Consider the following 11,729-nt stretch of genomic DNA (forward strand, 5'->3'; position numbering starts at 1 on the left):
AGACAGAGAGAGAGAGAGAGAGAGAGAGAGAGAATTCAAGCTTGGACTCTGTACTATGGATTCTACCAACACAGAAACACAGATGAGCTATAATTCGGATACTTACTTAACTTACTAGTACTTACTTGGAATAGCTGTTGGTCCATACATCTGTACAGTAGTGTATATTATAAGCACTGTGGTGGCGTTGTATTCTGTTGCTTCTATGGAATAAATTGTTGGCGGTTTCTGAAAAAATCCCGAGTGTCTGATGGTCTTATCTGAGTATTCTCAGTAAATTACCTAATTATACTTAGTAAATTACATAATGTTTCATCTGTTTTATCCATGTAATTTCGAGAATTGCTTAGTTTAATTATGTTGATACCTTAAAGCAACCAGTGCAGTTTTTAGGGCTTTTGAAACCCGATTTTTTAACGCCAATATTCTAGTCATTTATCTACATACTGAGTTAAAACCACACTGTCTCAATGTATATTGACCCTCATGGAGCAAAGATTAACAATGACGGAAAGTGGTTACTGGAAGGTCCCTGGGGTGATTTTTAGGGTACCACCCAGAAAATAAAGGACTCCATGTGTCTTAGGGCTTGTTTCTGCAGCTTTAAAAGTTCAAAGAAATACTGACTCAAATGTGCTAATGTGAACCATTATGTGTCAATATCACAAAGACTGCCTTATTCAGAATATTTCCCGTTTTGCTGCCCTGAAATCGCATTGGAATTTCCTTTAACGGTTCAGCTGACATACTTGTACATGACTATATGGAGTAATCCTTACAGGTCCACCTTTCAACTTTTAACCTCGACCTGTGTATCCGCCATATTGTTTCTTGTTGGTTGTAATTATAAACTGACACTGTAAAATTCTTAGACATTTGGCCGTTTTGACGTCTTTTCTGGTGACAAAGAAGGAGACAAGAAGAAGAAGCAGGTATGTAAGGGTGGATTTGGGGTTAGCGGGCCCGTTGTTAGGCTAGCAGTACCTACACGATGTAGCTAAAGTAAGTCTATACGCTAGTTAGATTGAGATAATTCTAGCTTCTATGGGGAACAGCCGTTTTTTTTTTAAATGGCGTTGTACATTAGGTGAACTGGTCAGAAAAAAAGATTTCGCTGGTGAATTCACTTTGCTTCTTATCCATTCCCTTAGATAAATCGTCCTAAATTTGCTACTTTTAAGGCAATTGCGACATGCCTTAAAATGCAAATGCGACGACATTTGAGTAATCAGGCGTAGGACTGTAACCTTTGACATATGTCAAGGCTCCAACTTGCTATATGCTCTGGAGCTGGCCCGTGTAGACCCTGGAAACAGTCTGGTTTCCAGGCTAGCATGTTGGCCCTGGAGCTGGCCTGTGTAGGCCCTGGAAACAGTCTGGTATCCAGGCCAGCATTTAGGTCCTGGAGCTGAGGATGAGACCTGTGTAGCTAGTATAGGCCCTGGGAATAGTCTAGTATCCAGGCTAGCCTGTAGGCAGAATGTTTTTTTTTTTTCACATTTCATTATTCCCCACAAAACAAGGCTCATGAGAACCACTCAAAATGTTTTGGGTTACTGTACAGACAGTGAGGACAGATGTTTGTTGACCTTAGACTTGAAAAGTTTAAGGTTATACCCATATGAGAAACAATTGCGTAGTAGCACATTCCATAGTAATGTTGTTCTAGGAAAGCTTGCCTGTGTAGGGCTTGGAAACAGTCTGGTATCCAGGCTAACATTTAGGTCCTGGAGCTGAGGATGAGGCCTGTGTACCTACATGTAGTATAGGCCCTGGGAATAGTTTAGTATCCAGACTAGCATGTTGGCTTTGGAGCTGGCCTTTTATTAGTTATAGTATATCTTGTAGTTAATATACTGACTTTCTACATGGTGTTGATGAACCTTAAAGTACTTATAGCCCAACTGTCATTATTCTGTCTCAATTGCTGGTGGAATTAATAAAAAATACACACAAAGTCAAGATCCTTTCACTCTAACCACTTTATTCTAAATCTTTACTTAACTAAGAAGAGAGAAACTGTCCTGTGTTGTTTTTTTTTCATTCTTGATAATTGTTCTTAATCTACATGTATAAGACATTCAGTTCACAGATCAACATCATGATCAACAATGCTAGCAACTTGAAGATTGCGTCTTAAGAAAAGTTTGGATGTACTAAGTAAATGTAGACAGGCTTCTTTAAGAAAGGCTAGTACGTCTCCAGTTCTAGCAAGATGCCGTCCTGAAGTCAAGTTCAGCTGTACTTGTAGACAACTCTCCAGTTCTAGAAAGCCTGTCTTAAGAAAAGCTCAGATGTACTTGTAGACGACCTTCCTGGGCACCACGCTGACCTCGACCTTGACGGGACACTTTAAGAAGTGCGAGAGGAGTGTCTCGGTGTAGCCGAGGAGGAAGTAGTACTTCTGAGGGTCCAGTTTCCTCAGCAGGAGCAGAGCGATGAAGATCGTGTTGTGTCGGCGTTTCACGATTATCTCGTCAGCTAGACAGTTGTGGAAGGTTCCCTGGAGGAACTTACGGATAAACATGTCCTCGAATGTACGGTCTGCCGCCCCAGGCTGCTCCCACAGGTTACCTAGGAGATGTGGACAAACAATATGTTTTCATGAAAGTTTATCTGTGTTGGTAGTAATCATAGTAAAATGTTGAACTTTATTCCAACACAATGAGTACACAGAGATCAAATTTTAAACGACTACTGCAATATCAAATATCCTGATGTAGGTGACAGTGGTTGTTGAAAATTTGGTCTCTGTGTATCTGTTGTGTTGGAATAAAGTTCAACATTTTACCAAAACAACATGTTTCTTTGTTAACCTTTTTGTATAAATATTGCTGCCTTATATTGTTATACAGTCGCTTTTGAGGCAATGAAAGCTGAACATGTCCTCAAATGTGCGGTCTGCTGCGCCAGGCTGCTCCCACAGGTTACCTGGGTGATGTGGACAAACAACATGTTTATTTTTTGTTTTTGTACCAAAGGTTCATAGGATACGTTAGTGATGTAGTCACTTTTGAGGCAACAAAGGCCAAACATGTCCTCAAATGTACGGTCTGCTGCGCCGGGCTGCTCCCACAGGTTACCTAGGAGATGTTCACAAACAACATGTTTATTTATTTTTGTATCAAATTGTCCTGTTATAGTTCTATAGTCTGACTTCTGAAGCAATGAAAACTGAACATGTCCTCAAATGTGCGGTCTGCTGCGGGAGGCAGTTCCTACAGTTTACCTAGGAGATGTTGACAAGCAACATGTTTGTTTACTTTTTGTACCGAAGTTTCCTCCTTAATGTATAGTTTTATATTTGCTTCTGAGGCAATAAAAAATGAACATGTCCTCGAATGTACGGTCTGCTGCGCCAGGCTGCTCCCACAGGTTACCTAGGAGATGTTGACAAACAATGTTTGTTTACTTTATGTGAATCACTGACATTTGTATAGTTTTACCAAATTGTCACAGTGACATTACAAAAGGTAGTCCCTCGTTGTCACTAAAAGTGTCACTTTTAATGACAATGTTGGACTACCTTTTGTAATTTCTAGGGATTCAATTACTTCTGCTTTTAATTAAAGCTTGTGTAGAAATAGTACTTTTACTGTTGTTGGCAGTCAAATTCTGTAATGTCACTCCAACAATTCAGCTTTTGGGCCATGACTGCTGTGATGTAGTTGATGTCATAATAATACATGTAAGTCATTATTACCTATCTAAGTCTTAATAAATTCATTTATCTATCCTGGGTTTACACAAAAAACAGAGGGCAAGGAAAATAAATTTGTGTGGCAACAGTCAGCTTACTAATAACCATCTAAGTCAATGCTGTTATGACACTTAGAACTTAGAAGCTCCATGATATGATTGATAAGATCCTCACTAGTATGCCATGAGTTCCAAGATTTCCTGACGCCGATGAAGTGTGGAGGATTGGCCATCTCGTATGTCAGCGGTTTGTTGCCGTCCTTGCTGATTTTGTACTTCGCTGCCTGAGCCTTGTGACACGCTGACGTCACATGGAGGAACCTGCTGGGGATTCTGGGACTGGTCAGGACTCTCAGGAACTGGAACATGGACACATTATCAAAAATAAATCAAAAGAAAAAGGAGAACACATTTCATGAACAAAATATAGAAACTAGAAAGGTAACATTAGCAAATGCATAATGTTTACCTTCACATGATCTGCTCTGCTAATCCTTACTCAAACACATTTATATATCATTATAATATAAATATTATGGTCAGACAGGAGGCTAAATCCCTCATGCTATAAACTTGTGACATGATGTAATCCAACACTAGTTACCATGGTGATAGACTGTCATTGACCTTTTGTGTTTGGAGAAGAGGAAACAGAGCAAAAACAATAGATATTCAGGTGATTTATTTGTAGTAGTAAAACAACAAGAGGAGTTTCATGTGTGTTCATTTCTTGGATTCTGGGACTGGTCAGGACTCTCAGTAACTGGAATGTGGGATAAGTTTACATTACACACATCATCAATGATGAATCAAGAGAACTCCTACCCGGCCTAAAGAACTCTACTTCTACTTCATGAACAAAGTTATAGAAAATAGTCAGGCAATTAGTTTCATGTGTTCATTCCTGGCCTTTTTTGGACTGGTCAGGACTGTAAGTAACTGGAACATGGACAAGTTTACACATTTACACACACGATATTATCAGCATGATCTGTCCCATAGTCGTATTTTGCCCCCCCCCCAACCAAGTGGGGAGGGGGGCGCAGAAACAACTAAGTCACCACTTATACTTCTAGGCATGTGTGTCATTGGTACACAAAAAACAACGTACACAACGATAGTTAGGTACTTTAATGCTACAGATGCACATACAACTTATAACTTACAAGTTATAGAGGCTAACTGACACAAAATCTGCTCTACGTCGATCGACATAGACCAAAAAATATATTTTTGTGGTCGCCCATACCGATCTAAAATCGCAGAAAATCTTCCAACTACAAAGAACTTTACCGCTACCACCTATGTTTTCCTTACAACATCATGTCACTATCTAACTAAATTACAACAGCCTTAGATCAGAATAAATACGGATTTATCGACAATTTTTCACTCACTTCTGCACAGGACGGAATTTTTGCCAAGGGCGCCGCCATCTTGAACTCGCAATGCCTGACGGGATAGGGAACACACATTTGCCATGCTTCACTTCCGGGTTTGAAGTAGAAAGAAAACATACACAACTCAGCCCAGGGAAGCCATTTTCGCCGCAAAACTTTAGTTTTTTTTACCAACTATGCTCTCCAGTCGGACTTCAAGATTCATTCACAAGTTTCTACCCATCATAGGGACGATTCTGCTGATTTTTGCACAGTATTTGGTGCTTGCAGAAGACGACCCCCCTCCCCAGCCTGCATATAACGAGAACCCAGCTTTCCGACCGAACTCTGTCCACAGTAACTACGGGTTCTCGGCGGAGTACTTCAGGTACAACTACAGCCAGACTCCCGTCATCATCTGGTGGACCAAGGCGCTCTTCCCGCACTTTAACGGCAACACCGCCACTATACACTGTGATCTCGGTACGTAACGTTGTTGTTGCATTTTGTCCTTCTATATATCATCTTCTTTCTGTTGGGTGACCACGGTCATTTAGTTCAACTTGAAGATCCTGTCACCATGTGTACAGGGGTGGAGAGTGGTGTGGTGTGTGGTCGTCTAAAATCTCGCTAGGCGTGGTCTCTTGGTGCTGGTTTGCACTTAGTTCAGAGTCAACTTCAAGTTGTCTCTCGAGGTCTCTATACTATAGTATAGTATCATGGAGGTTACAACTTACAAGAAGAAAAGAGATTGGTGCATTGTGCTTGTGTTATGCTGGAAGTGTCTCTAGGAGAGCATGTCAAATCAGTGCATACTTCTCAATGTACCGTGATACCAGGAGAAGGATATATATATAGCTAGGTACATCTGGTTGTTCACTGCTTCAGGAAGAGCTGATTACAACTTTAAGCTTTGCGGCTAATGTACGTTGATTTTTGGGGAGGCTGCCTACAGATTACGAAGACTAAAAAGGCAGATTTCGCCTTACGAAAAAGGGTATCTGTGTCTGTATAGCCGGTATAGCCGTCCTTCAGCGTAACACACCAGCTTTGCAGGCACGCGGCACGGCGGCAGCTGGCTACATCACACCGATTGACTTCTTACACCTAACCCTTGAACTTCTAACTCTAGACATTGTTTAAAGCTATCTAATGACAATGCCCCTACTGTACTTGGTGACAGCGAGTTCCACTCTGCGACAGTTCTTATATATAATAAGGAAAGAATCAGATTTTGAACACCTCAATCCTTGGTTGATAACTCTGGTGCTTGAAGGCATGACTGTTTCTTTTTCTCTTCTGGGCTGGTATTACTATTAGGTACTTAGTAGTTGGTACGTCCACCAGTTTATTACTATATTAGTCATTTTGTACATCATGCATCGTACATATCTGTTTTCCTCTGCTATGCTGTAGGTACGTGCATCTCTACAACAGACAAGAAGAAGAAGCGCGACCCGGCCACCCGAGGGTTCATCTTCTACGGCACGGACTTCAGGGCCCACGAGACGCCGTTGCCACGACAACCGCATCACGAGTGGGCTCTGCTCCACGAGGAGTCTCCAATGAACAACTACATCCTGTCCCATCAGCCCATGCTGCAGCTGTTCAACCACACGGGGACGTTTCGCAGGGAGTCAGACTATCCTCTCACACTGCAGGTAATAATAAATGGCTTATTGGTCAATGTTTCTTTGTTTAATTTTCCATTTTGCTTTTAGACATTGATATGCAAATTCAGTTTCATTATCGTTTATATCATTTGTCATATTTATTTAGTATGTTTTCTGTACTTTATTTGTCTGTTTTCGTTTCTTTTATTATAACTATCTTTTGATTGTACTTCAGTTACCTTTTATTATGTTTTGTTATGTATGACACATGGAGCTTTGAAAAGCGCCAAAATGGCGATATGCTAACCCGTATAAATAAATAAAAATGAAATAAAAATGAAATGAAACTTTATCCGTGCAGTCGCAGCCTTAGTTTATGGTGCTGAATGGATGCAGGGTTTATAATCATCAGGACAATCAAATAATACAAAATGCCCTGATTTTGTATTAATGAATTCTCTCCAGCAAGTCAGGCCATTGTAGTGTTTTAATGAACTCTCCCCACTAAGCCATCCCCTGATGGTGTGTTAATGGATTTTCCCCGCTAAGCCATCCCCTGATGGTGTGTTAATGGATTTTCCCCAGCACCTGCCATCGCTGTCGTACCTCACGAGTCGTGATCCAGTGCCGCTTCATGAGAAGAACCGACTAAAGGATACGGCTGGCCTGGCCTCCGTGGCCTACATCCAGAGCCACTGTGGGGTTGCTTCAGACAGAGACAGGTCAGTATGGACCCCCCCATGCACACCCACACACATCCCTAAACAAAAGGATACGGCAGGCCTCGCCCCTGTAGCCTACATCCAGAGCCACTGTACACACATGTACAGTGGATATCCGGACTAGTCCTTGTTCAATCTTCTTCATTTCGTATCACCATTAACTGTACTACCCTACATTAGTGCAGCATAGACAGTATTCCCTAATATTATTAGTCTACATGTAGTTCAGATTCCCATCTTTTTGGTGTCCTTTTCTGGAGGTATAGCTGTGAAAGCATGTAATAGTAATTGTAGAACTTTATATTTTCCCCCCTTTCCCAGCTATGTGCAGGAGTTGATGAAGTATATAAAAGTGGACTCCTTAGGAAAGTGTCTGCATAACAAGGAGCTTCCAGAGGAGCTGCAGAACACCTTAACCATGGAGGAGGACGGCTTCTTCAGTATCATCGCAAACTACAAGTTCCACATCGCATTCGAGAACGGCATATGCAGGTCCTGATATTTACATATCATTCATATTACATATATAGCATTTACCTATCATATACATATCATTCATATATTAATTCATAGTTTTTAGATAAATATGTCTTGTTCAAGTACAGATTTTGTTACTGTGTTAGTGGATGCACGACTCATAGAAAATGTTTGTGAATATAAAATGAAATGAATAGACATGGCTGCTGTGGAACAGTACAGGAGAACGTAATACTATACATGTAGAAGCTCCGTCATAACTGTTTATCGACCAATGCAACAATAGTTACGGGAGGATGTAAAAATGAAATGAATAAATCTGCAGAGACTACATGACAGAGAAGCTTTTCCGTCCGCTGCACCTGGGGGTTGTGCCAATCTACTGGGGCTCCGAGGCGGCCAAGGACTGGATGCCCAACGATCACAGGTAAATCTAGTGTATCTATGTAGTAAATGTTAGTGATTAGCAACCCTGCATCATTCTGGACCATGACGTTGGGAGTTTGAATCCAGGCTGTTGTGGCTTACCCAACATGCACACTACTGGAAACTTCTTGAGTTGCAGTGTAATTAGAACAGGTCTGGACATTAAGTACATATAGTGTGCATGTCAAATGGTGCTCAGGAAATTTTACAGGTACAATGAACCCCCAATTACTGTACATGTATATAGCATCTGTTTTCTCTGTGTGGAAGAGTAACTTTTCAGCGATCTAAAACTGGATCGAGTTTCATCAATCACTTTCCCTTCTTCGCAGCATCATCCTTAAGGACGACTTTGCGTCTCCCAAGGAGCTAGCGGAATACATCACCTTCCTGGACCAGAATGATGAGGAGTATGAGAAGTTCCTGGAGTACCGACAGCCGGGGGGGATCACTAACACCCTGCTTGTGGAGGAGATGGAGAGAAGGCCGTGGGGACTGAGCAGCATGGACGAACCAAACTTCATCAACGGCTTTGAGTGTCACGTGTGCGACAGGTAATTGTTGCTGTACAGTACTAGCCTCAAAATTAATTTTATGAATACATCACTGTTACTGATAAAAAACGACAGAGAATTCAGTTCAGAATTAATATCCCACTTTGTTGTCAGTACTGTTGGCTTGACAGCTATCAAACTTCAGGGCACTTAGCTTAAACCTTTGGAAGCTCAAAATGCCAAGTAGTGTATGGTATAGTATATGTAACAGTTATAGATTGAAATGGTACTGGTAATATTTAGAAAGTTGCTCTAGCTTCCACACTTTTTATCTGTCCAACTTCCCAAAGGAGTCACTGTACCTTTCCAAACCTCTCTACCTTTCCAGTATGTTTCAACTTCCCAGTATGGTGTGTTTTACTCTGTAAAAATTTACCTTCCCAACCCTTGCTTTTTATATTGTATATCCAGGATCCTGGAGAGGCTTGATGCTGAGAGGCTCCATGCAGCTAACCCGGGAGAGAACCCGCCTCCCCCCCCACCCAGGCTGGGTCAGTACACACACATGGGCTGCCCACAACCCACCCGTGCGGTCGACACTCAGGAACCATCCAAACCTGGCAACGAGTACGTCTGGATTTCACAGCTTTCTTTTGTTTGTTCCTTGACTGGTGTGAGGATTGTTTACATACTATGTCATAGCATATCATATATATATAGAGATAATGGTTTGAGAGAATGGTTTATTCAACAAAAAACCTTTGCAGCACAAGTGCTGAATTGCGGTTTCCTTACACAGAAATCTTAGGCTTATTAACATTATACATTAAACAAGTCATAAATCCTATAAAATCAAATAAAACCCGGCAGAGAACCCGCCCTCCCCCACCACCCAGGCTGGGTCAGTACACACACATGGGCTGTCCACAACCCACCCGCGCTGTCGACACTCAGGAACCATCCAAACCTGGCAACGAGTACGTCTGGATTTACCAACTTTCTTTTCGAATAAAAGTATACTCATCTGTATTGGTAGAATGATTCATACGGGGGGTAGTTGTAAAGTTCAAGCTTTGTTCTAACACAAGAACGGAACTCACCATAAATTTTCGGTCAATCTCATCAAACTTTCATTTGTTTGTTTCTATTTTCTTGACTGAATAGTGTGAGCATCGTTTCAATATCCTCTGCTACTGTTGTTTCATATTATTCATGTTATTGCAGATGGTTTCATGTTGCAGGTGATATTGCGGATGGTTTATGGTCTTGAAGACAGAAGATGATGGATAGTTGATGTCATAGATGGTTGATATTGTTGCAGTCGGTTGATGTTTCATAATATTGCAGATGGTTTCATGTTATGGATGATGATGCAGATGGTTGGTTTCCTGCATATAGTTTGTCTTGTAGATGGATAATGATTGACAAATGGATGATGTTGCAGATGGTATATACGTACATGTAGTTGCTGCAGATAGTAGATGCTGTTGCAGATGTGTATTGTAGATGGTTGATGATTGACATCTGTTGTTGCAGAATCATGGTTCATATTGCAGATGTTTGATGTTGCAAATGTCTGATGTTGCAGTTGATTATTGTTGCAGATGGCTTGCATTTGACTGGGAGAATGATTTCTGTTGTTGCATATGTTTGGTGTTGCAGATGGTTGCTGTGGCAGATATTTGATGTTGCAAATGTCTAATGTTGCAGATGGCTGATGATTGATGTATGTTGTTGCAGATGGCTTGCATTTGACTGGGTGAATGATTTCTGGGGCACCTGGGACATGGCAATGGCGCTGAAACAGATGATCCAAGCTGGGGAGAAGGACTCAAGGAAATTGTTTGACTTCTTGGAAAAGATGCACGGCAGGCACTGACACATGGTTCCTTATCATCATCATCATCCGTTGTCCGAGGGGTGGGGTAAGATGTTGCCTGTCGTATCCAGAACCGTGATTTATCCAGAATCGTGCTCATGGTTCTGGATAGTTCATACGTATCCAGAACCGTGCTTTATTCATATAACCATGCTCATTCACAGTTCTAGATAGTCCATGGGTATTCAGAACCATGCCTGGAGCAAATCTATGTGATTGGATACAGGGAGACTATCCAGAACTATGCCCTGATCCTAACTTAAACCCATTCAGACATAAAACTACGGTTCTGGGTACGATATGGGTTATTTAAGATATTCAGTCTGCTATGGCAAGACTGAAAGTTTTAGTTGACTACATTTAATCCAGAAGAGTCCAATTATACCAACCAAAGATTAGCTAGTCTCACGTTCTTGACAAGAGAACTAAGTTTAGGTCACACCAAACCATTCCTTTGTCTATTTATTCATTTTTGTTGTTCGGGAACAGTAGTAGGTTTTAGAGTTACTATGGCAGATCAAAAATCATGTTTTTAGGTAGATAAATTGATGGATGGTGGACAATTTTTTAAATTAGAGTTTTATGTCTGCTTCCATACTTTAAGAGGAATACTTTGTTGCATTGTGCATTTCCTTGCATATATGTTTGTGTAGTTTTTATGTATTATGTATAGATAGCATACATTAAGACATTTATATATATTCAGAATCTATATAATAATGATGTATCAAGCTTTCTTAGTCTAGGAACATTGCTAGTGCCCATGTGCAATCAAGCATTTTACTATCAAGGGAATTTTCATGTTTGTGCCAAAATCATACTGTATTTTTTCACTAGATAATCAGGTGTATAAATGTATCAAAATTAATTTGATACTCAAAAATAAAGGCTCTATTTTGAGGAATATAAAATGTCTGAAGATGTCTTTTTTTTCTATCGTGTGCTGATGTAAACAATAGCCTAGGTTGTAACACTCCTGGCTAATCATTGGTTTACAGCAACTGCAATGTTCTAGTCATGTACATGCAGAAGTCCTGATC

General features: G+C 40.8%; 2 protein-coding genes across 3 annotated transcripts; one reads left to right on the forward strand and one right to left on the reverse strand.

The window, feature by feature from the left end:
- Positions 1–2,033: 2,033 nt before the first annotated feature.
- On the reverse strand, positions 2,034–5,141 carry LOC109481385 (28S ribosomal protein S24, mitochondrial-like). Of its 2 annotated transcripts, XM_019783942.1 has the most exons (4): positions 5,097–5,141; positions 3,875–4,058; positions 3,328–3,380; positions 2,034–2,521 (listed from the first exon to the last, which is right to left on the reverse strand). In XM_019783942.1, exons 1-4 carry the CDS (start codon positions 5,133–5,135, stop codon positions 2,291–2,293), a joined length of 507 nt encoding a protein of 168 aa, XP_019639501.1. In that variant the 5' UTR covers positions 5,136–5,141; the 3' UTR covers positions 2,034–2,290. The 2 variants fall into 2 exon arrangements, with proteins under 2 accessions (XP_019639501.1, XP_019639502.1); XM_019783943.1 differs by lacking the exon at positions 3,328–3,380 and having other exon boundaries at positions 2,034–2,574.
- Positions 5,142–5,196: 55 nt separating this feature from the next.
- On the forward strand, positions 5,197–11,516 carry LOC109481398 (alpha-(1,3)-fucosyltransferase 11-like). Its single transcript, XM_019783957.1, has 8 exons — positions 5,197–5,561; positions 6,495–6,739; positions 7,277–7,413; positions 7,735–7,905; positions 8,216–8,317; positions 8,649–8,870; positions 9,282–9,437; positions 10,551–11,516. The coding sequence occupies exons 1-8, from the start codon at positions 5,276–5,278 to the stop codon at positions 10,687–10,689; spliced, it is 1,458 nt and encodes a 485-aa protein (XP_019639516.1). The 5' UTR covers positions 5,197–5,275; the 3' UTR covers positions 10,690–11,516.
- The last annotated feature ends 213 nt before the right edge of the window (positions 11,517–11,729 follow it).

This window comes from Branchiostoma belcheri, unplaced genomic scaffold (genome assembly GCF_001625305.1).
Source record: "Branchiostoma belcheri isolate BF01 breed outbred unplaced genomic scaffold, Haploidv18h27 scaffold55, whole genome shotgun sequence".
Lineage (NCBI taxonomy): Eukaryota > Metazoa > Chordata > Leptocardii > Amphioxiformes > Branchiostomatidae > Branchiostoma > Branchiostoma belcheri.